This window comes from Pinus tabuliformis, chromosome 5_1 (genome assembly GCF_031772625.1).
Source record: "Pinus tabuliformis cultivar Carrire ecotype Pingquan chromosome 5_1, CPIR1, whole genome shotgun sequence".
In the NCBI taxonomy this organism is placed as follows: Eukaryota; Viridiplantae; Streptophyta; class Pinopsida; order Pinales; family Pinaceae; genus Pinus; species Pinus tabuliformis.
This window is the reverse complement of record NC_142305.1, coordinates 725,272,846-725,297,836: the sequence shown is the minus strand read 5'-3', so window position 1 is coordinate 725,297,836 and position 24,991 is coordinate 725,272,846. Positions and strand designations below refer to the sequence as shown.

At 39.5% G+C, this 24,991-nt stretch overlaps 1 protein-coding gene across 1 annotated transcript; it reads right to left on the bottom strand.

Annotated features, from left to right (window-relative positions):
* Positions 1 to 2,139: 2,139 nt before the first annotated feature.
* On the bottom strand, positions 2,140 to 2,730 carry LOC149166973 (uncharacterized). Its single transcript, XM_089430325.1, has one exon. The coding sequence runs from the start codon at positions 2,728 to 2,730 to the stop codon at positions 2,140 to 2,142; it is 591 nt and encodes a 196-aa protein (XP_089286451.1).
* Positions 2,731 to 24,991: the final 22,261 nt, after the last annotated feature.

The following is a 24,991-nucleotide window of genomic DNA, read 5'->3' as shown; positions in this document are numbered from 1 at the left end:
TGTCAAAAAAAACCAAATAAAATTCCATCGACCAACCATCAGGCCCTGGACTTTTGTCCTTTTGGAACCATTTTAAGGTGTGTTCCAATTCCTCCAGAGTAACAGCTTTAATTAAATCTTCCCCTTCCTCGGGACCCACATATCTAGGAAAGAGTTGTGCCACCCTGATGATTTCTGCAAGATTAATATCTCGGAGAGCTTGGTAGGCTTTCTTGAAGTGTGAAGAGGCGAGTTCAGCAAGTTGAGGAAAAGTATTTAATACCTACCCTTGATCATTCTGAAGCTGCCATATAGTGTTGATCACCTTTCTTCCATTGGCAAATTTATGGTAGAATTTGGTGTTTTCATCTCCTTCCAACATCCAGATGGCTTTGCTTCTCAGGTGCCAGGATTTCTCCTTTCCCCTAAGAATTTTAGCTCTCTTAGCATAAAGAGAAACCATCCTATCCTTGTGTTCTTCTGAGGAGTAGATGCCTCCTTGATTATTCTCAAAAGTGGCGATATCAGCTTCAATTTTACAGAAAGTTTGATCCTCCTGTGTTCTTTTATTTTGGGCCCAAAGTTTGGACATATTCTTAATGGATGCTAGATTTTGAATAAATCTTCTGGTGCTATCTTCTCTTCTCCCTAGGGGATTTGCTCTCCAGAAATCAAAGATCATTTTTTTATAGGAGTCATCTTTGAGCCAGACTGAGCAGAACTTAAAGGGACCTTTAGGTTTTGCTCCCCCCCCTGCTATGTCCAAGTAAATGGGGAGGTGGTTAGATATCCCCCATGTACCGGCCCAGTGTCTGATTTGAAGCCCCAAGTCCAAAACCTTTTCTTTGATGAGGAAACGATATAGTCTATGAGCTAGACTGTCATCCCCAGTCCTGTTGTTCCTCCAGGTAGCTTGAGGTTTGACTGAGGGGATATCTACCAGATGGTGGGCCTCTAGTTCAGACAAAAAGTAATCCGAGAGAGAGTCTCTCTGTGCCCTGTGACCCCAGGATTCAGCATGTCCAATGGAAAAATTAAGGTCACCACCCAGGATCAGGTGGTCGGACATAAGAGAATCAGAGCTTAGGAGATTCTGCCAAAAAGCAGGTCTGTTCTGGCACGGGCCATATACATTTAAGATACGAATATGTATCCCCAATTTAGCCGAGTTGATGTTTGCACCTAGATGACCCGACCCACCCCAAAAATTATGTAGTTTGATGGTGTGGGCGTTGTACCCCAAAGCAAGTCCTCCCAACCTCCCATGAGCATCAAGACCAAAGAAAATCCACCCAAGGAGCATATTTTGAAGGGACTGCGCAATGTCTAGAATAGGTCCCAGATTTTCTTGCAGAAAAATAATATCAAGCGGTTCATTTTTTAACAGTCTACAAAGGGCTAGTTTCTTATCCGGCCTAGCCAACCCTCTACAGTTGTAGGAGAAAAGCTTCATGGAGGGAGGGTAGACTGGGAACCTCTTTCTCTAAGCATCCCTGGAATGGTGGATTGAACCCCCATAGCAATTTCATCTTCAGCAGTGCCTTGGGCTTTTGAAAGTAAGGACTGTCGACCTCTTTGAATTTTTGGAGGAGGGGGGGAGTGTAGGATTTCGATCCCAAATGGATCCCGGGCTTGTCTTTTTGATTGTGAGTGGGTCAAGTATCTCCTTGAAGGGGGGGATTGTAAGGATGGAGTAGAAGACGGGGGAAGAGGAGATGGATTGGGGGCAGGTGCAAGGGAAAATATGGGAGCAGAAGCTATCAGGCAGGTGAGGGAAGTAGTTTTAGGGGAGATTGCACACAAATGCTGATCCAGATGATCACTAGTAGGGTTTAACATATGCAGAGAAGAGAAAGTGCTAGATAAATAACAGTCAATATGAGAGGAGCTACAAGTGAGGATAGGAATGGAAGAGTTCATACCCGATGAGGGTAGGCCCTCAGATGGCAACTATGGATGAGACTTTGATGGCTGCGGACAATTTGGAGGCCGCCCACGCTTCTTCGGCTGTGGAGATGCCACTGCCTCAATTGTTGGGATCATCTGCTGTTTGTCCGAGATCTCTGCTGCAACCGGCTCTGGTGTGGCCAATGGAACCTATCTTCTAGGCTGTGCTTCCTGATGAATATGCTTATGGGAGGCCACCTCCTATTCAGTGGTCTAATTTTTCTTCCTTTTTAGTAGAGGGCAGTCCTTAAATAGATGCCCGACCTTATGGCATCGACGACATCTAAAGGGGACTCCCTTGTAGTCCAACAATTTCTGTCTGGTGTGGTTCCTCCATCGAATATCTATATACTCCAACAATCCCTCAGAGAGGTCCAAATGTACCAAAATCCTTGCGTATGCTAACTTCCTTGAGGTCTGATATGATTCATCAAAGGTGAGGTAGATACCGAGTGCATTGCCAATGAGTCTGAAAACATCCTCTGTCCAGAAGTGTAATGGTAAAACGAGCAAACGAACCCAAATCGGTCCTGCGTCCACCCTCTCCCTCGCTGGGTCGAAAAGGGGAGTCCATCGACGAAGAAGAGCTAGGGCTAGATCTAAGTGCCAAACTGTGGACAACACCCAGTTAGTGTGCACCAAGCTGCTAAAGTGAAGTGTGAACCACCCTTTCTCTAGGGTTTGAACCTTCAGAGTCTCCTTCAGATTATCTCCCTGGACATCTGAAACCCATTGTTGCAGTTTGGCTACACTGTAATGTCTACCTCGCACCCAGCCGACCAAGACCTTCACAGCAATGTCCATGGCGTCGAGCAAATTGATGTCTTCAACAATATTGAGTGGCGCTGCACAGGCTCGAATCTTTGGACCTCGTTTCTTCCTTGAGTGTCCTGTAACCCCTATGTTCGTCGCCTCATGCGTTGAAAAGGGGAATGTAGGTCCCAGTGAAACCCCAGGGTTTTCCGACGCCTCCTACGGGATGGTAGTGAAAATTCCAGTGATGGGACCAATGCTAGTGAAATGTCCCCGTGAGGGAACCAAGGAGGTCCACATAGCAGTATGACCCAAAACCATCGCCTTCGTGCCTAGATGGGGGCCAGGAGTAATGTATCCGGACACCGCCGGGAGTGAGGTCTGAACGATTTCAGGAGCTAGGGTTTGTAAAACTAGTTTAAGCGACAGAGCAATGTGTGCCTACGTACATGGTAATATGGACTGAGAGATGAGCACAAGGGGAGAGGCCGCTTCTTCTGGAAGGGTAACCAACGAGATGAGAGGTCAATTTATCGGAGGTAGGGCTTCAACCTCATCTGTCAGTTCGGACATGAAGGGGAAGAGACCAGCAGTAGTGGTCTTGGTGGGGGACCATGAGGGCACATCCTCCAAAGGGTCCAAAAAATCGCCTAGATCATCCATGATTGTCGGGGGAAGTTATGACAGCTACTAGATGAGGACATCAGAGCAACAATAAACCATGGTTTATTCACCAGGGAGTTTAATAAACCAGAGTGGGAGAGGGTAACAGTAAACAGTTATGGTAGTCAAGAAAAAAACTCGGAGCAGGTAAGAAAATGACGCTGGCAGGGTTAACGAAGGAGGATACTTGGTATGGGGGCAAGTGTAGGTGTGTCCATGGCTGTTAACCACCAGAGGTCACGGCATCGAAACGCATGACCGCCTCACATCGTCAAAACCCTAGTCCCTCCAAAATTGTACTTATATCAAGAAGGTCTAGTGTATAGTGCTTGAATTGCTAGTATTTCCTAATATGTTAAATAAGAGTATACCATATTCAAGACTCATATTTTGTTTGTTTTTTACAGGTTAGTGCAAGTGGGTAGTGGGTAATTTTGAGGTGTGGATGAGATGACAGGGCATGTAGACTTCAATAAGAGTGTAGATTATTGGTAGTAAGATAAGTGGAGTGGTTGATTCTCAATGAAATGGCTTATTGTAAAAGATGTTCCTAACAATCAACTATGTTACATATTCTGGAAAATAATGACAATAAATCAGTGATAAATAATACAAGAGATAGTCAAGACTCTCACTAGAAATGTTTCTATAATTCTATGGTTATATCACCTCTGGGTAGTTTACGTTTTTGTATCCGTATGTAATGTTAGACAAAGGTATAAAAATGTTGAATATTTTTAAGGATTATGTTTCCAAAATGTCTATTCTAGATGATTTTATATTCTATAAAGGTTGTCAAAAGGAAATGCAAGAGAAAAGGGCTAGACATTCTCAATTTCGACATGGAAGTGAATTTAACAAGTTATTCCCAAAAGATTCTACATTGAAGACATGAGATGAAAGAATATGAGAGACTTCCATTGAAGATAAAGATGTTAAATCTAGATTTCAATAATCAACTGATTTGAATCTAGTTGTTGCTTCCACAACATATAAAAAGATCCAAGAAGATGGAAAAATAGTCAACAAAATCTACAAGAGAGAGGCATATCTACAAGATCTAGAGAACCATGGAAGACAACAAAATTGTCTTTGCTAAAAAAGGAGGCTAACGGCGATGTAGCAGAGAAACCAGTGCAAACAAATGGTTGTTAGCTTGCAAGTTGCATCATCTAGTTGCAACACTTTGGTTGTGAAACACCATTACATTCAGTAAGATGTCGGTTCTAATGTAGTGCTGGTAAATGATATTCTAGTGTTTATTTAATCAAATACAACATTTCATCTATAAAATAGGTATACCACACAAGTACTAAAGATATTTCATATTGGTAGATAATGGCAAGCCAGCGGATATTTACAAAATTTAACAAGAACTACAATGCTTGCATTGGTTGTAATTTTTGGTTGTGCCCAAAAACACAAGAACTGTTGAAAGGGAGATTGAAAATAAAAGGAACTACATGAGTGTCTCCAATACCTATTGCTACCATTACAATTATGGGATTGGCAAGTTTTTTGGTTTCTTAAATGTGAGAAGCCCCATTTAAGTTCAGAATGCATCCTATGCCTATTCCCGAGATCGTATTTGTGTCGAATAAGTATCTCACACCAATTTAAAATAAAGAATCTAGTATTGTTTGTGAATGATAAGAAAAATCCTCTACTCCCATTTCCCTTTCAATGACCATTTCCTCTATAGCCTTTCTTATTGTTGGATTGGTTTCATTTCGATAAACAATAGTATATGGCATTATGTTTTGGGAAACATTGATATCTGGATCCTCAATCCTTGCCATTCATTGTAAGTTCCAGTGCAAGGGTTTGTCTAATCTGTCAAGTTCCATAATTAATTATAGGGGGTAAACTAGTGGTCCTTAAATAAAATCGAGCAAGGGTAGTGCAGGTTTCTTTCCATTGAGTGATCTGAAGCGGATCCATAAATGACTGTCAAAGAACCATGACTATATCGAGATGAAACAAATCCTTGAATAATCCAAAATAGCAATCAGGAACACCCTGAACCAGTGGCCATGGCAGCTAGCACAGAACGACGAGGTCCTTGGTCAAATTGCGCTGACCGAGGCCCATGGAGACTGCACAGGAGGTTGATGTAGACTCTAGGAGCCCCGGAACGGGAAAAGGAGTTGATTTTCGATGCGCAATTGGTGGGAAAACAGGGCCGAAATGGAGGGGCCTTAAGCCCTTGGTCACGTTGGGAGCCGGAGAACCGCGGGCGGAGAAACGAAAAGCGCCAATGTACGAAGGTGGGACCCACAACCTGGAAACCGATGGTATTGATCGGGGCGCCCTTGAATGGTAAGAGGTTTTGGAGGAGAGCGGAGCGATCCCACTCAGCAATCGACGCGTGGCAGCGGAGGTGAGAGAAAAACCACCTTGATCAGCCATTATCGGTCGAGCAAGTCAACCGTGCTCGACATGCATATGACGTTGGATCTGGAGGAGCCCAGATCGGATGGCCGAGATTGCGCCTGATAGAAAGAAGCGGAATCAACAGGGAATTAAGCCGCAATTTGAGGGGATTTGGAATTCGTTGACCGCCACGGTGGAGAAAGAACGCATCCACGACATAACCGAAGAAATGAATCAACGAACAAGCTGGCGCTGTTCCAATGGGGGACATGTGGCTGCTTCCCGAGTGTTCATTCTGACGCCGAACAGGGAACTCTAAGCACACAGGCGGTAAGCGAATCGACGCAGGTGGGAGAGGAACCGAACAGGCATAGAGATCGAATGGCTAAAGCCATGAATAAAGACAGTTGAATAGGAGATTAAGAGGGAGCTAAAAGTCCAAGCAACCAAGAGAGACAGTGAACAGTGAACCCTGAGAGGAGGACTGAGCACAGAGAGTAGTAAAGCCAAGTAGAGGAGACAGAGGGCCGAGTTGATCGCAGGAAGCATCGAGCACCAGAGAGCTTGAAGAATAAAGCCTTCCCATAGAGGAATCTGTCCGAATTGAGCATCATAGTTGGATCTTTCCATTGTAGACCAAGGGTCACAGGGCTGGTAGGAAGAACAAGAGTCTGTGTACTCCAAGTGGCTTAGGGAATCCAAGAACCACCCTGCCAAGCAAAATCTGCTTCAGGAGAACTCATATTAAGTCCCTGCATTGTAATTTATCTGCTGAAAGACACAATAAAATAAGGCCACCACTGAAGCTGGACCGGAGACGTAGCCCTGGAGAATAGGGTGAACTCCTTATTAAAAACCGCTTGTGTCTTTGTGTTGCTTACTATATTTCTCTGCTCTCTTTCCATTTATTTTCTGTGTATTGGCAATCTGATCGATCTGTTGTTTCAATAACACAGAACACACACCAGCACATGGGTCTGTAATACCTTTTGTTTAATAAATATTCAACTGAGGTCACTCATAGGGTGATTATCAGATCAAGTGGTATCAGAGCTCTAGGCTATAAGGTTAGACAAGCTTGTGTTGGTTTAGCTGTGAATGCTCACTAGATCAAAGCTCAAATTAGGAGAAGGAGAGTTGATGGAAACTAATCCTGAAATTGGGAGAGTATATTCTCTTAAGACAATGTCAGAAGAAGGTTCTATAGGGCCAGACCCTCAACTTATAGAAATTTTCCTAGCTATAAAGTCTATGGTAGAAGAAATCTATAGGGACTTTAGAAAGCATAAGGGTGAAGATTCATCAGGTTCTAAGCAACATAAAGAAGAAGATGAATCTCATTCCCATGACCACTCAAAAGGAAAGGGAAAAGAAGAAAGCTTCCCTACACCTCCTAGTAGCCCTGTGCATAATAAGAAGGCATCTTTGATTAAGTTAGATGTTAAATTTGATTTGCCTATATATGATGGAGAGCTAAATGCTGAAAAGTTAGACAATTGGATTAGGCAAATTGATGTGTATTGCAGAGTACAAAATATAGACTCAGACAAGAGCAAGATTTAGCTGGCAAGCCTTCGCCTAGGGGGCACTGCCTTGGTTTGGTGGGAAGGTATAACCCAAGCTGATATGAGGAAGCATGGTAAGACCATCTCTATTTGGAGTGAATTTGTTACTACAATCAAAAAGCAGTTCTATCCATTGGCCTACATGCAACAAGCCATGATGAGTTGGCAAACCCTTCGGTAGTTGAAAGGGAAAATTGTACAAGGGTATACTCAAGAGTTCAGAAAGAGAGCATTGATGTTGGGTATTTCGTTAGACTCACCATAAACTCTTTTGAAGTACATTCGTGGTCTACACAGCTACATGAGGCATACCATCCTCATGTTTAATCCCACTAGTATAGATGAGGTATCTGTACAAGCTACTCATCTAGAAGCTAGAGGAAAGAATGGAAATTCAGAAGTTGGGGGACCATCCCAACCCACTGTAAGCAAGAGAAAGGAGAAAAGAAAGCAAAAGTGGAAAGCAAGGAAGGCTAACACTGCACAGAAAGGCAAAGCTTCATGCACTCACTATAAAAAGGAGGGGCATGATGATGAGCATTGTTGGATTCTGCATCCAGAGCTGAGACCTAAGAAGTCTGAGGGCAAGAAGAAGAAGACTGTTGCAGCTATTCAGAAAGATTTGGGGTCAAACTCAGGAGATGAAACAATCATTGCAGCCACAGGTATAAAAGGTAAGAATTCTGAAGCATCTACTAGTAATTCTGCTCAATCTGTTATTGATGAAGAACATGAGAGTAAAAGACATGAGCTTTTCCATATTCGATTTGTTTCAAAAAATCAAAAGATTAATACTTTGTTTGATAGTGGCTCGCAAGTAAATCTAATTTTTGAAGCAATTGTAAAGAAATTGGGATTAGCAACTACACCTCATAAGAAGCCATACCCATTAGGATGGTTGAATGATAAAGCACAACTACAAGTGACTAGACAGTGCAAACTCAAGTTTTCTTTTGGGTCAGCATTTGTAGATGAGGTTGAGTTAGATATAATTCCTTTCGATATATGTGGAATTGTTTTAGGAAGTCCTTACTTGTATGATAGAAAGGCTATTTTCTATAGAGCCAAGAACAAGTATCTACTTGTTAAAGATGGAATCGAATAATTTGTAAGAGCTCATGAGCTCAAGAATAATTATACTCTCATAAACTCAGGACAGATGAAAAGAATGATAAATTCATGAAAACAGTTCTTACTAATGGTTGTAAAGGAAAAGAAAACTGATAAAACCAATGTATTTGAGGGCTGTAATTCTGATCAGCAAGCTGATATAGAAAAGATTGTTTCAGAGTATGATGTCGTGTTTCAAGAACCTCAAGGTCTGCCACTGTTACACTAAAAATTGTCACCTTGACTACTTACAGTTAGTATGGCTCAAATCAACAGTCATGCTACCCTCTTAGGCAAGTCTCATGCCTCTGTTATCCATCTCAAACTCAAAGAAGAGAGAAAGTCTTGTAAAAATCATGTTTATCTCTGGGGTCGCAGGTTCTCTCTAGTCTTACCTGCGGGGACGCGGACCTTGTTCACAAAATCTGCGTCCATGGACGCTCTGTATGTTAAGGGACAGGTGCGTCCCTCTGTAAAAGGCAAAATGTGTGAGTTTTATCTTGAAAAAGTTACTTGTGGTTACTTCTAGAACATTCTAGAGGTCGGTTTGATGAAATGGATGCGCCTCCAGTTGGTTCATGTATCTCTATTAAGGGGGAACTTATCCCATCAATAAGGGAGCTATCCCACCCAAAGAGGGGGATGATCCCATTGATAGTGGACCTGAATAACCTCTTTACAGCACTATAAATAAAGGCATTGAGCCAGAAGGAGAGGAGGTTGGAGCTATACATTTTCTTTGGGTAAATGCTGCAGGATTTAGGTCTTCCATTAGAGCCTTTGTGAGGAGAGATTGTCTTCACTTGATTCTACTTGGGAGAGGGTGAGCTTTGTCAAAGTAGAGGAAAACCCTTGATGGACCCTGGGAGGAACTTGCACAACACCAAGGCCAGGTTGTAAGAGTTTCTTTGTTTCGTTATTAATACAAACTGGTTTATTTTTCTCAATAGCTTGTGTTAATGAGTTATTTCATGTGTTCCTTGGTCTGCATGTTGAATATATGTTTTATTATATGAAATGCAAGTGCTTGGTAATTGTTTGATTGTTTGTGGTTGCAGGAATTGACTTGAAGGAGGAGCTCATCCGGATCGTCAAGAACGGACTTCAACAACAGCGTTTTGGAATAAGGTAAGCCTAAACACTTGTAGTTTTCATGTTGTAAAAGGTGTATTTAGAGAAAGATCACTCCATTTTGTCTTGTTTGTCATTAGAATGTCTTAGACTTCTAGGAAGGTCAGTCGTGTCCGCACCCTTGACAGATTCCGTGTGACAAATTGGCGACTCCACTGGGGATAGATTCCATTGATGAGAAAAGTCTTTTCCTTTATGTGAACTTTGCTTTGAGAAAATTGGTTTATTTTTCTGGTTTTGGCTCTGTGACCTTGTCTCTGGGTAGGTTAGCTTAGGATTAGTTTTATTTTGGTTTTTCTTGAGTTTTTCAGAAGGACGCACCCTCTGAGTGCTGCACAGTGCGTCCCTGGACGCACTTTTGCTGTGTGCACAGAGCGGGTCCGCACCTGTGCTAACGGGTTGCCTGCGTCCCCTGCCAAAATTTAAGAAAATTCCATTTTTTGCCCTTTTTGCTCTTAGATTTTGTTTTTTCTTAGTGTTTTCTGCCCAGATCCTTTAGTACCCTGTCAAAAATTTTCACCTGAACTTGTTTCATTAGCATTCCTGCTTTTAGCTTTCATCAATTGGGTGTTTTGAGTCTCTTTTTTGAGAAATTCTTAATTTGATTTCCTTTGGTCATTACTTGGAGGTTTCTCTCAGTCTTTTCACAATTTTGCATCTTTTTGCTTTTGTTTTTGCAAAAAAAATTCCCCCTCATTCGCCGGGGGGGGCTAAATTGTGTATGAGTGTTAATCGCCTTTGAGTGTTTTTATGTTTTGATCTTTGGAACTCTCACCCAATTTTCTCGACTTTCACTTGATTGGTTCTTAGATTACATTAGAATCATCTTGTGTTTGAGAATTCTCTTGCATAGATCACATTTGCATAATTAGAGTTCTCAGTTTCAGAATATGAATGAAAATGTGCATAGATTACATTTGCATACTTTTCAAGTGAATTGTGCATAGATTACAATTGCATAGTTTACATTCTGAAAACTCAATCGTAGATTTAGATCAGTTTTCTTTGATTTGAATTTACACAAAAATAAAAATAAAAAAATGGTTTGGAATTGATTTGCATTAGTTTTTCTTGATAAAATTAGTGCATTAGAGAATTTGTTATATTTTCTCTTAGTGATCAATTTTTTGCATTGTTGGAAGTGAATGGAAACTCTCTCCTTACTCTAGTTAGGATTCATCGAATTGAAAGGATTGCATTATCATATTCGATTGCATTCAGTTGAGTCGGGTCATAACACCATTGGTTTCATCTCCATTTACCCATTTGAGTAATAACAGCCTTAATAACCCAGCGCTTAATTAAAATTCATCTAGTAATTTTTACATTTCTAGGGCTCTGAAACACCAACATAGCTTAGGCTAGGGTCTTGGAGTAGGTGAGTACTTAACTCTCCAAGACTACAAAACCAAACAGATAGTTTATCTTGAGTAGAATAAATCCAATTGTTTCAATTGCACTCTGGAAAGCTCCTCTTAAAGGAGAAGCACGAGCTCGTGTCCGAACCAGTGAGGGGATCATTCCCCCCCCGTTGGGAACGACGCCAGACAGTACGTATTACAAACGGTAAACCTCGGATTAACCATTGTCGAGGAGCCAGGGGTCACTTATCGGTAAACCTTGGATTGTTGTCAAGGAGCCGGTAAGGGGATTGAGCTTGCTACTCTGCCCTTGCGTGCTGTCGGAGTTTAGACTGTTCCCCCAGGTGTATTTGTTACTGTTGGTGACCTTAGTGACCATAATCTTTAGGGTTCTACCGAGGTGACGGTGGAGGGAAGGTCCCACTGTACCTGGAGCAGACGTCGGTTATACTCACTTGGATTTTCCGGGGGGTTCACTTCACTTCGAGACGGTTAAAGTGGAGGAACTTGTGCCGGTCTATTCATTAAGCAGGTTGCCGGGGTAACTGTTCCACCCGCCATTTCTGTACTGAATTCTGCGAGGTTGGGCTTCATCACCAACTAGTGTTTTCGGTCCGGAGAGCTTACTGTTTGTGTGTGGTTTGACTCCTAGATTTGATAGCGCGTGTTAATTTGTTTGTTTTTACTTTTAGAGACCATAGGTGTGAATTGTGAATTTTAATTGTTAGGTGTGAATTGTGAATTGTTAATTTTAGTTTTAAATTGTTAATAAAATTCACCGAAGTTGAATATAATGGCAAATGTTCCGGAATTTATCAACCTAGGAACCCCTCCTAATGAGAATCCTAGTACTTTTCCTTATTTTGGAAATGTTGGTCCTCCTTATATGGCTACTTTGTCATTACCTGGATTTACAATAGGTTTACCGATATGGTTATTTTCAACTTCGTTGGCCCAAAATACTCCAATTGTTCCATCTCAACCGGATGCTTCACCTCAACAGAGTTCACCATCTCAACATCACCAACCTTCTGTTGACCCTTTACCTTCTTCGCCTAATTTTTCTCCCTCCATTTCTTCCTCTTCGCCTGGTAAAAGCCTTGATGCTAGTAACCAGGAGGCTAAGAAGAAGAAGAAAGGGAAGAAGAAGAAGAAGAAGAAGCAAGATAAGAAAGAAGTCAACCAACCAACCATGGCTGTAAGTGTTAGTTGTGTTGAGGAAAATTCCGACATGCATCGTAAACCCAAATACCCTTGCAGGCTTTGTAAGGGTGACCACTTCCTTGTCAATTGTCCTGGTATTCCAAAGGTCTTGGAAGTATGGTCAGAAAAATCTCATCAACTTTCCGTTGATCCATCAACCAGTGATAGTCAGTTTCCTGGGAAAAAGGGTAAAGTTAGGTTTCCTTGTAAGTTATGCAAAGGGAGTCATCAAACTCACATTTGCCCTCACATGGATGAAGCCTCAACATTGTTGGAAAAACTTGCTGTTCCACAGCAAGAATTTCCAACTGGTTACCGTAAACTTTCTCCCAACCTACCGTCAACTGACGGAGTGATTGATCTAAATTCAAGTACAGTCGATCACACTCTTCCATTGGAGAGTGAAACTCATGTCACTCAGGTTGATGATCCATTAGTTGATCAAGTGGTCGATTCAATTTCACATTTGGTCGATCACACTCTCCCTTTCGAGAGTAAATTTCATACCGCTGATGTTCTTCTTGTTACATCGGATTCTTCTATGCCGGGGGGCATTTCACCTGTTTCTACAGAACCTCCTCCAAGTACTGAGGTCTTTTCCTTTGATTGGAATAGACTGACAGAACCTCGTCTTCCTTCCTCCATCCCTTTCCAAATCATTGTCAAGGCTGGTGGTAGGGACATACATCGTACTCAGGTAGATGAAGGTGCTTCTGTTAGTATTTTATCCTCAGCTGTTTGGAAAGCTTTCGGTTCCCCTCAGCTTGCGCCTATTACGCAGAATCTGAAAGCTTTTAACAGAACAATTAGTGAACCTTTAGGGATCCTTCCTAAGTTTTCTATTACCTTGGAAGGTAAAACTGTTTGTGTTGATCTTATGGTAGTTCGAGGTCCCTTGGATTTCAATTTACTCCTTGGGCGAGACTATGTTTATGCAATGAAAGCTGTCGTATCGACACTCTTTCGCGTGATGTCTTTCCCTCACAATGGCAGTATTGTGACTGTAGACCAGCTTTCGTTCCCTAGTCTTTTTTCAACTACCAATAATATGACACCCCTAAATGTTCCTGATTCTAAAGTGGTATCTACCCTGCCACGGGTTAATTATGTGGCAACCGGTCCCATGATTTCAGTTACCGATGTAAGTGAGCCTCTCACTGTTTGCTCATCTTCCTTTGATTTAGCTCCGATAATTGACATGGAAAACTCTATGGGATTACTTGAACACGATGTTCTTATCCCTTTTGATTCCCTTGACATGTGTTCCTTCCCAAGAAGTATTCTTCCTTCGGATGAAGACCTCTTGGAAGCCATGATCAAGGTGTGTCCATTGACATGTCTTTCCTCCAGTTGGAAGCCATGATCAATGTTACGAGGAAAGTTCCTTTTACTGTGTCAACCTCATTAAAAAATGAATCAGGGACGAGGATAGTTTTTTCCTGTATCAACCTCATTAAAAAATGAAATAGGCTAGCATGAGGACAGTTCTTTTACTGAGTCAACCTCATTAAAAAATGAATCAGCTAGATTTTAGGATATGTAGGTAGATTGTAGAAAGTAGGGTTTTGAGGACAGTTCCTGTTACTGAGTCAACCTCATTAAAAAATGAATCAGGTTTGAGGACAGTTCCTGTTACTGAGTCAACCTCATTAAAAAATGAATCAGGTATGAGGATAGTTCTTTTCTTGTGTCAACCTTTTTAAAAATGAAACAACTCCCTTTTCAAGTTAAATATTGAAAGTAAACCTTCATTTCATCCAGCCGGTTGAATGCAATGAAGCCTGGGGGGCATGTACCTCGCTTTGCATCATTATGCTGGGGGCATGCGAACTTTTTGAGCATAGTTCCTTGTCTTGTGTCAAGCTCGTTAAAAAATGAAACAAGGGTAGGTTAAGTAGGTAGATTAGTTATGAGCATAGTTCCTTGTCTTGTGTCAAGCTCGTTAAAAAATGAAACAAGGGTAGGTTAAGTAGGTAGATTAGTCATGAGCATAGTTCCTTGTCTTGTGTCAAGCTCATTAAAAAATGAAACAACTCCCACGAGTCTTTCCAAGATCTTGAAAGTAAAGCTTCATTCCATCCACCTCATTGAATGCAATGAAGCTTGGGGGGCATGTACCTAGTTTTGCATCATTATGCTGGGGGCATGTGAACTTATAACAAGCATAGTTTTTCGTTTCAAGCTTGCATAAACATGAAACTGAATCCGAGCATAGTTCTTTTCCTGTGTCAAGCTCGTTAAAAAATGAAACAAATCCTCCTCTAATTGAGTCGAGAGTTTGACTAGACCTCATAGATGTTAGGTTGTACGTTTAGGTTAGTTATTTCAGTTTTTGCATAATTTTCTTACAGTTTTAGGTCGAGTCTTTCAAATGATCTCGTTCATGAACCTTCATTTCATCCAACTGGTTGAATGAAATGAAGATGGGGGGCATGCGCTCTAGCAATCATGCTTAGGGGGCATCAAGCACAGTTTTCTCTCTGTTTCGAGCTTGTGAAAAAATGAAACTACTCTGAAGCATAGTTTTTCTTTGTTTCAAGCTTTTGTAAAAATGAAACCTATCTCGAGTCAATTTTAGTTATTTTCAAGACTCGTTAAACTCATGAAAATACCGAGATTATTTTGCTATTTTTCATTCTCGTAAAACAAATGAAAATGCCGAGTTCTTTCCATCTTTTCCTGCTCGTAAATTAAATTGAAAGTCGGTCATATGAGTACATTTTTATCCCTTTTTCGAACTCATTAAAATTTACGAAAAAGTGAAAACCATGAGTACATTTTTATCCCTTTTTCGAACTCGTTAAAACTTAAGAAAAAGTGAAACCTTGGAGTCATCTTTTAAGCCCTTTTCTGACTCCTAAAACATGAAAAGATTGCCGAGCGTTTCTTTTACACTCGTTAAAACGGAATTAAAAGACGGTCCCCTTATAGCTCTTTTCTGACCGTAAAATCAGGAAAAGATTGCCGTGTTTTTGTCGTTTCAAACTCGATAAGGAAATAAAACGACGTGTCCTTGATCGCTTTTTACTTTTCAGGTCAACGACACTATTATGAAAGTACTCCTTGGTCGCAAGATCAAGCGGTTCCCCCAGGTATTATTTTATACTTTTTCGGGCTTGAGGGACACAAATGTACGAAAAAGTTCAACGTGGAGTCTCCTTTAGTTTTTTCAGACTCTCTAAAATTGAAAAACACCGAGTTTCTCCTATACTGGGCTCGTTAAACTTTTACAGTAGAGGACCTGTTCAATTACAAACAGGAACGAACCACTCCTTCCTAGGGTTCGAATTTAAACTAGGTTGGACTCGTCCGAAGGATGAGCTTATAATCAAGCATATGTTATCCTCCTCAAGCTTGTTAAAAATAAAGAGGTACTTGCCAGAAATGGTGGGGGAAAAGAGAGAAGAATGAGCCTATTTGTTACCTTTTATCTCAAAAGAAACTTTATTACCACTCTTGAACACGACACTTTTCATTCACCTGGGTTGGGAAATCTTTTACCTCACAGTTGATCAAACCACTTTGAAAGTCTTTAACCGGGTTCCGGGGATTAACTTTGAGTTATTCGTCACCAATCCATCTGTCGTGTCGTTATGTGCTCAAGAGGTCTGCAAGCAAAACTTTCATCTGCAAAATACTTGTCATCCATTTGACCATCCCTGAGTTAGTCCTTACAGCAACATTTCTTCAACTTGAACAATGATTTCGTGTTGCGGGCTTGCCTGCAACGGGTCGCTTTCTATCGACATCAGCACATTATCTAGAAAGATGACTTAGGAATCGACAGTACCTTGAAGTCTGCATGCATCAATGGCAGGTTTCTCGCCTTTGACGTCAGTTTACATCATTGACTTTCGATCAAAGGATTCCGTGAAGTGTTCGACATCAAAACATCTATTCACATTTCACGGGTTGTGCTTGGTACTTTGAGAACCATTGACATTACTGGTGGTCTCTCTCACGCTTGTTAACAGTTTACATCATCGACTGGTAATCAAGTGGTTTCTAACATGTTCAACATCAAATCATTAAATCACATGGCTAGAATCGTACCAATTCGGGAAGTAGAAGTGAAGACCCTGGATCTAGTTTCTACCATCCAGGCTGCGAGGAGTTTTGTATTCATTATCTATGTAGACTAATCATAAACAGATGGCTGCGTCCATACTGTATCTACAAAAGTCTATAAAAATGATGTACTGCAAGATCATTCCTGTATCAGAATAGTTAGTCCATTAGTTAAAGTTTTGAATCTGAGTATGGGAATGCCTACCTCAGTGATGATATAATCTTATCCATGTATTTTGTGTTGAAAATTGCAGGTTCCAACCAGGCCATCCACAAGACAATCCTTGAAATGATAAAGCGCTTCACCCTTCCTAGAATTACAAAACCCTACTCTATTCCAGGCTTCGCACTTTAGGGGGCAATCTGTTACACTAAAAAATGTCACCTTGACTACTTACAGTTAGTATGGCTCAAATCAACAGTCATGCTACCCTCTTAGGCAAGTCTCATGCCTCTGTTATCCATCTCAAACTCAAAGAAGAGAGAAAGTCTTGTAAAAATCATGTTTATCTCTGGGGTCGCAGGTTCTCTCTAGTCTTACCTGCGGGGACGCGGACCTTGTTCACAAAATCTGCGTCCATGGACGCTCTGTATGTTAAGGGACAGGTGCGTCCCTCTGTAAAAGGCAAAATGCGCGAGTTTTATCTTGAAAAAGTTACTTGTGGTTACTTCTAGAACATTCTAGAGGTCGGTTTGATGAAATGGATGCGCCTCCAGTTGGTTCATGTATCTCTATTAAGGGGGAACTTATCCCATCAATAAGGGAGCTATCCCACCCAAAGAGGGGGATGATCCCATTGATAGTGGACCTGAATAACCTCTTTACAGCACTATAAATAAAGGCATTGAGCCAGAAGGAGAGGAGGTTGGAGCTATACATTTTCTTTGGGTAAATGCTGCAGGATTTAGGTCTTCCATTAGAGCCTTTGTGAGGAGAGATTGTCTTCACTTGATTCTACTTGGGAGAGGGTGAGCTTTGTCAAAGTAGAGGAAAACCCTTGATGGACCCTGGGAGGAACTTGCACAACACCAAGGCCAGGTTGTAAGAGTTTCTTTGTTTCGTTATTAATACAAACTGGTTTATTTTTCTCAATAGCTTGTGTTAATGAGTTATTTCATGTGTTCCTTGGTCTGCATGTTGAATATATGTTTTATTATATGAAATGCAAGTGCTTGGTAATTGTTTGATTGTTTGTGGTTGCAGGAATTGACTTGAAGGAGGAGCTCATCCGGATCGTCAAGAACGGACTTCAACAACAGCGTTTTGGAATAAGGTAAGCCTAAACACTTGTAGTTTTCATGTTGTAAAAGGTGTATTTAGAGAAAGATCACTCCATTTTGTCTTGTTTGTCATTAGAATGTCTTAGACTTCTAGGAAGGTCAGTCGTGTCCGCACCCTTGACAGATTCCGTGTGACAGCCACCCAAAAAGGGAATAGTACATGATATTATTTTGCAGCAAGATATTCCTTTGCCTAACATTGGGATGTACAGGTTATCTGTTTTAGAGAATTCTGAAATCAAGAAGCAAGTGTAGGAGTTGCTCGAGAAAGGGTTCATCAAGCCTAGCACATCACCATGTGGGTCATCAATCATTTTGGTGAGAATGAAAGATGGCTCATGGAGAATGTGCATTGATTATTGAGCATCGAATAAGATAACAATAAAAAATCGTTATCCCCTTCCTCGCATAGATGATCTTTTAGATCAATTGAAGGAAGTTGTTTATTTCACCAAGCTGGATTTGCACAGTGGATACCATCAGGTCAGAGTTGCAGAGAAAGATGCATGGAAGACTACTTTCAAAACAAAGCAGGGATTGTATGAATGGCTGGTTATGCCTTTTGTCTTGACCAATGCCCCTACTACTTTCATGAGATTAATGAATGATGTACTTAGACCTTTTCTTGATGATTTTGTTATTGTGTATCTGGATGACATTCTGATTTTTAGTAAAACGTGGGAAGAACATTTAAAGCATGTTAAGAAGACATTAGATGTTTTGAAAAGAGAAAAACTTTATGTTAAACTCTCCAAATGTTAATTTGGCAAACCTCTCTAAATTATTTGGGTCATATAGTAGGGGGAGGTGAATTGAAAATAGATCCCTCTAAAGTGGCAGTTATTGTAAACTAGCCTAAACCCAATCTGCTACAGAAGTGAGAAGCTTCTTAGGAGCAGCACAATATTGGAGGAAGTTCATTTCAAATTTTTCCTCAATTGCAACTCCCTTACATGCTTTGACAGGATTGAATAAGGTGTTTCAGTGGGGAGGCAAACATCAAAAAGCCTTCGACACCTTGAAAGAAAGAATTAGTACAGCACCTGTACTAGCATTGCCAGATCTACAAAGACCATTTGAGATCCAAACTAATGCCAGTGACTATGCCATGGGAGCAGTGTTGACACAGCACGGTAAACCCATATGTTATCATTCTGAGACTTTTAATCCTGCAGTAGTCAACTATCCTACATATGATAAGGAATTGTATGCATTAGTTCAGAGTGTGAAGAAGTGGAAACATTACTTAATGGGCAAAGAAATAGTAATACATACTGATCATCAGCCACTTCAATACCTACACTCCCAAACTAAGTTGCAACAATCAAGACATTACAGATGGATGGGTTTTCTACAACAGTTTCATTTAGTCATTAGATATAAAAAGGTCATACATAACAAGGTTGCAAACATGTTATCTATACCCATTATAAATGCATCTACCATACTTAATCATAATTCTGTGCTGCATGAAAGCTACATAGAACAGTATGCTCAGGATATGGACTTTAAAGATGTATATGCAACTTTGAGTCAATGCAAAAGAGTAGAAGAATTGGACTATCATGTGAAGGACCGACTCTTATATCATTGTGTGAAACTCTGCATTCCACAAACTAAGAGAGCAAAGATAATTAGGGAAGCACACACTTCTCTGATATCAGGTCACTTTGGGGTAACTAAAACAGTTGCACAGCTGCAAAGGTTCTGCTATTGGCCAAGAATGAGTGAGACAGTTTCTAGATATGTAAAGGGGTGTGCTATGTGTGCTAAAAGCAAGCCCAGCAACAGAAAACTAGGCTTGTACACTCCATTGCCAGTTCCTTCTCACCCTTGGGAAAGAATTTCCATGGATTTTTTTGGAGGACTGCCTAAATCTAAGAAAGGTCATGATTATCTATATGTTGTTGTGGATAGGTTCAGCAAAATGTGTATTTTGATAACCTGTAGTAAACAGATTACAGCTGAACAAACTGCAAAATTATTCTTTGAACATGTATGGGTTCATTTTGGATTACCCACTTCTATTATATCTAATCGAGACACCCAATTTGTGGGAGAGTTTTGGTCCGGTCTGTGGGAACTAATGGACACCAAATTAAAGAAAAGCACAACTTTTCATCCACAAACATATGGCCAGACAGAAGTAGTTAACAGGACAGTGATCCAGTTACTGAGAGGATATTGCAGCAAACATCCTAAGCTTTTAGATGAACATTTTGTTATGTGCATCATGTTTACAATAGAGCCAAACACTCTTCTACCCAGAGATCTCCTTTTGAGACCTACTTTGGTTTCATACCAAGGTCTCCCTTGGATTTTGTCTTTGGTAAAGATACCATGGTTGATAGACACGGTGATGTGGACATAGCAACTAGGTTCATTGAACAGATCCAGGAGATCCACCAGGCAGTACATGAACAACTGGAAAAGATCCAGGCCAAATACAAGGCTAGGCATGATAAGCATCGGATGGAGCATACTTTTCAAGTTGGATACCAAGTCTGGCTGTATATCAGCAAGGACAGGATGCAAGGTGAAGGTAAGAAGCTACAACCTATCAGGTATGGACCCTTCAGGATACTTGAGAAGATTGGTGAAAAAGCTTTTTGCCTTGATTTGCCAGCTTACATGCACATCTACTCAGTCATGAACGTAGATTGCTTGAGGTTGTTTGAACCTTTAATGATTGAGGACCCTGAAGAGCAGAGTCAATTGCCTTCTGTTGATGACCTGCTACCTGAATATCTTAATGAGTTGCAGGAAGAAACAGTGCTGGAAAGGAAGGTAAGGATGACGTGCAGTGGACAGGTGGAATACCTCAGGATTGGGCTTAAAGGTTCGAAGCTGAGCAGTGCGAAGTGGATTGAGATCGGACAAGTGAGACAACAGTTTCCTCACTTAGTCGATGCTTGAAGAAAACCAACTTTTGGTGGTCCAAAAACTTTTCAGTAGGGAGGCCGTGATCTGAATCGGATCCATAAACGACTGTCAAAGAACCATGACTATATCGGGACGAAACAAATCCTTGAAGAATCCAAAACAGCAATCGGAAACACCTTGAACCAGTGGCCATGGCAGCCAGCGTGGAACGACGAGGACCTCGGTCAAAGCGCGTTGACCGAGGCCCATGGAGACTGCGCAGGAGGTCGATGTAGCCCCTAGGAGCCCCGGAATGGGAAAAGGAGTTGATTTTTGATGTGCGATTAGCGCCTAGCGCTAATCGCGCATCGTTGGGCAAACAGGGCCGAAATGGAGGGGCCTTAAGCCCTTGGTCACGTTGGGAGCCGGAGAACCACAGGTGGAGAAACAAAAAGCGCCAATGTACAAAGGTGGGACCCACAACCTGGAAACCGCCGGTATTGATTAGGGCACCCTTGAATGGTAAGAGGTTTTGGAGGAGAGCGGAGCGATCCCACTCAGCGATCGACGCGTGGCAGCAGAGGTGAGAGAAAAACTGCCGTGAACGCGTGTTATCAGTCGAGCAAGTCAACCGTGCTCGATGTGAGTATGACGTTGGATCTGGAGGAGCCAAGATCAGACAGTTGAGATTGCACCCGATAGACAGAAGCAAAATCGACAAGGAATTAAGCCATGATTTAAGGGGATTTGGAATCCGGTGACCGCCACAGTGGAGAAAGAATGTTTCCACGACATAACCGAAGAAACGAATCAACTAACAGGCTAGCACTGTTCCGATGGGGGACACGTGGCTGCTTCCCGAGCGTTCATGCTGACGCCGAGCTGGGAACTCCAAGCACGCAGGCGGTAGGCGAATCGACGCAGGCGGGAGAGGAATTGAACAGGCATAGAGATCGAATGGCTAAAGCCATGAACAGAGACAGTTGAATAGGAGATTCAGAGGGAGGGAAGAGTCCAAGTGACCAAGAGAGACAGTGAACAGTGAACCCTGAGAGGAGGACTGAGCACAGAGAGTAGTAAAGCCAAGCAAAGGAGACAGAGGGCCGAGCTGACTGCAGGCAGCATCGAGCACCAGAGAGCTTGAAGAATCAAGCCTTCCCATAGAGGAATCTATCCGAATTGAGCATCATAGTTGGCTCTTTCCACTGTAGACCAAGGGTCATAGGGCTGGTAGGAAGAACAAGAGTCTGTGTACTCCGAGTGGCTTGGGGAATCCAAGAACCACCCTGCCAAGCAAAATCTGCTTCAGGAGAACTCGTATTGAGTCCCTGCATTGTAATTTCTCTGCTAAAAGACACAATAAAACAAGGCCACCACTGAAGCTGGACCGGAGACGTAGCCCTGGAGAATAGGGTGAAATCCTTATTAAAAACTACTTGTGTCTTTGTGTTGCTTACTGTATTTCTCTGTTGTCTTTCAATTTATTTTCTGTTTATTGGCAATCTGATCGATCCGTTGTTTCAATAACACAGAACACACACTAGCACATAGGTCTATAATACCTTTTGTTTAATAAATCTTCAACTGAAGTCACTCATAGGGTGATTATCAGATCACCGAGTCTCCTCATTGCGAGTTCAAGAGAAGAAAGGAGCATAAGAGGTACTACTATGGGTGCCAAATGAACATTATTTTTTCTATATATTTTGAGATAATGCTAACATTCGATTAAGCTCCTCCCTTAAGAGCAATTTCCTGATACAAAATTATTCGTCCGAAATTCACTCGTCTCTAAATTCTTTGCACCAGAAAGACACCCTTCATATCCATTTATAATATGCCTCTTATGTTGTGATCCAATGAATGTTTCAATCACAATTTTGATAGAAAGATATTTACTTTCTCGCATCAAACTATAGAGGACTATAAATTGCATCCATCCCAAATAAGATTTCGAAGATGTTGGTGGGAGAAAGCATTTACATTGTGAAACTCAACAGAATAAAATTATTTAAAACCTATCCAACTACTCTCTCAAATAAACCAAATCTCATAAAATTATTTTCCATGTCCCTGAAGCTTTTCTTCTAGAGAATTCCAAGTGAATTCAAAACTCTACTCAATACTTTTTCTTTACATGATAACATAAGTCTCTCTAGCAATATCAAAGTTCATTGCAACATTGTCGGAGAAGTGGTATACAAAATTCCATAAGAGGAATTGGGGGTGGGGGGTTTTTTTTTTGGGGTGGGGGGGGGGGGGGGGTGTATTTGTTTTGGAAATGATGGATCTTGGTCAAAACAACTTATCGCAGACCCCCCGCGCCCTTTGTTAAACTTCGAACATGTCAAGGCTCAACATCTCAACTCCAACCATCCATTTCATACCTGCGTTCGAATCTTGACATGCATTCACCTAGCTTGTGCATAAGTTAACAACTTGTGCATAAGATATTAGTTCTTATCACCACATTGAAGAACTCACTAAGTGAGATTTACTTGTGTGTACGTGATTTCAGAAAAAAGAAAAAAAGAGAAAAAAAAAAAAACCATGTCTCTGAATATTTTATCAAAACACTAATTCTAGTACTTCACTTTTTTAATTAAATAAAACATTAAACAATAATACAATTGTAACAAAAATGTCTTTACTATATCTACAAAAATTTGTTACTAATTAAAATATATATTTTTATTACCAAACTACCTTCTAAAAACATAAATTCAATAATATAAAATTACAAAATTTATTACTAATATATAAAAACTATTATTTTTATACTAATATAAATTATTTTTTTTCACAATTTTAAATATTTTAAAATTGAGTAATATAAAATAAAAATAAATAATTAAATAAAAATATAATTTTAAATCAAATATTATATATATATGTTTGTTGGGGTCATATTGTTTATATTTTTTCACAATAAATACTATTTAGTATACAATATAAATTAGAAAAATTTTATTTTTTTATTATCCAGAAAATTTTAAGAATAAAAGTTTATGTTAAATTTTAAAATTTGATAAATCTTAAGAATTTTTAATATACAAATCACAAAATGTTTAATGTTTAGCTATAATTTTTACACGGCAATAACATAAAATAAAAATAACTAATTAAATAAAAACATATTTTTGTAATATAAATATATTGAATAATTAACCACATGAAATAAAATAGAATAAACTTATAACTCTAAATCAAACAAACTATCAGAAAAACACACCTATATATTAATTATAATTTTTTTTGAAAAGTTTTTTTCTGTAGATTGAATTTTTTTTCCCAATAAGTACTATTTAGCATATAATATAAATTAGGAATAATATGTTATTTTATAATTTTAATATATGTAAACTTAATATTTTAATACCAAAAATATATTGACTATTACAGTGAGCATTTTTCATATCAAATATATAGTTTTATGCCAGGCCGTAACTGGAACATGCCCTTATTACAAAAAATAATTTACACATGCATGTTATTTCTTTATTCTGTCAAAGGTTTGCATGTGCATTCTTCGGGATTCAAAAGCGTTTAGGCTTTTTACATATTAATGTTCTCAAGTATTGGGAAATTTCAAGAAGGTTTCTATGACTTGCTGTATAGTGATTGCGATTGACGGTTCTGGGCATAAAAAATCATTGAAGTGGTTTACTGTCCTTTTTTGTGGTTTAGGGTTTAATTTAAGAAAACAAGGTTTTCCACAAACCAATTAATTTTTCTAGAAAAATTTAACAATTCCAATTTAATAATTTTATTAACCTTTCTTTATATTTTTTGAAACAATTGCTAGTATAAAAAATACGTTTCAACTTCTTAATAAACCAACCAACCATCTAGTGAACATTACTTCTTCAGATTTTTTATTTTAAAACTATTTATAAGTGCATGAAATTACTATAAAAAAAGGCAAAGAGTTTAAAGAAACAATTTAATGAATAGGCAAGTGATACAATTTGCTATATTGTCCAAAAACAACTTTTTAAACATAATATTTGGTTAACAAATTGTGTATTTGTTGGTTTGAGATAAACAGGACAAAACAACTTTACAACTTTTTAAACATAATATTTGGTTAACAAATTGTGTATTTGTTGGTTTGAGATAAACCAACCATCTAATTAGGCAACATTAGTTTTTCAGATTTGTTATTTTAAAACTATTTAAAAGTGCATGAAATTACTATATACAAAAAAAGTGGGGGCAAAGAGTTTAAAGCAACAACTTGATAAATACGTAAGTGATACAATCTGCAATATTGTTAAAAAAAAAAAAAAAAACTTTTAAACTTAATATTTGGTTAAAAAATTGTGTATTTATTGGTGTGAGAATATGGTTAATAGGTTTAAGAAATTAGACTAGTTTATTTTTTTCAAAATCAATATTAAATATATTTCTGCTGAAATTTTATAAAAGTGTAATTATATATATAATTTAAAAAAATTATTAAAAAAATTTTATTTGAAAATTTTATATTATTATAATATTTGTTTTAATATAATTTCATTTTCTTTATAATATTGATAAAATTTTATATTATTTTAATTAAAATATTCTATATTATTATAATAAATTTATTGAAATAATTTTTTATAAAATTAGAAAACATTAATACTATATCATCAACATTCTTTGTATTATTGTTTTTTTCTATATATCTATTTATACGCCATTGTAATACAA

What these genes read in the sequence shown, in the direction of transcription:
- LOC149166973 (XM_089430325.1), bottom strand. Translation starts at nt 2,730, where the DNA reads ATGGACATTGCTGTGAAGGTCTTGGTCGGCTGGGTGCGAGGTAGACAT.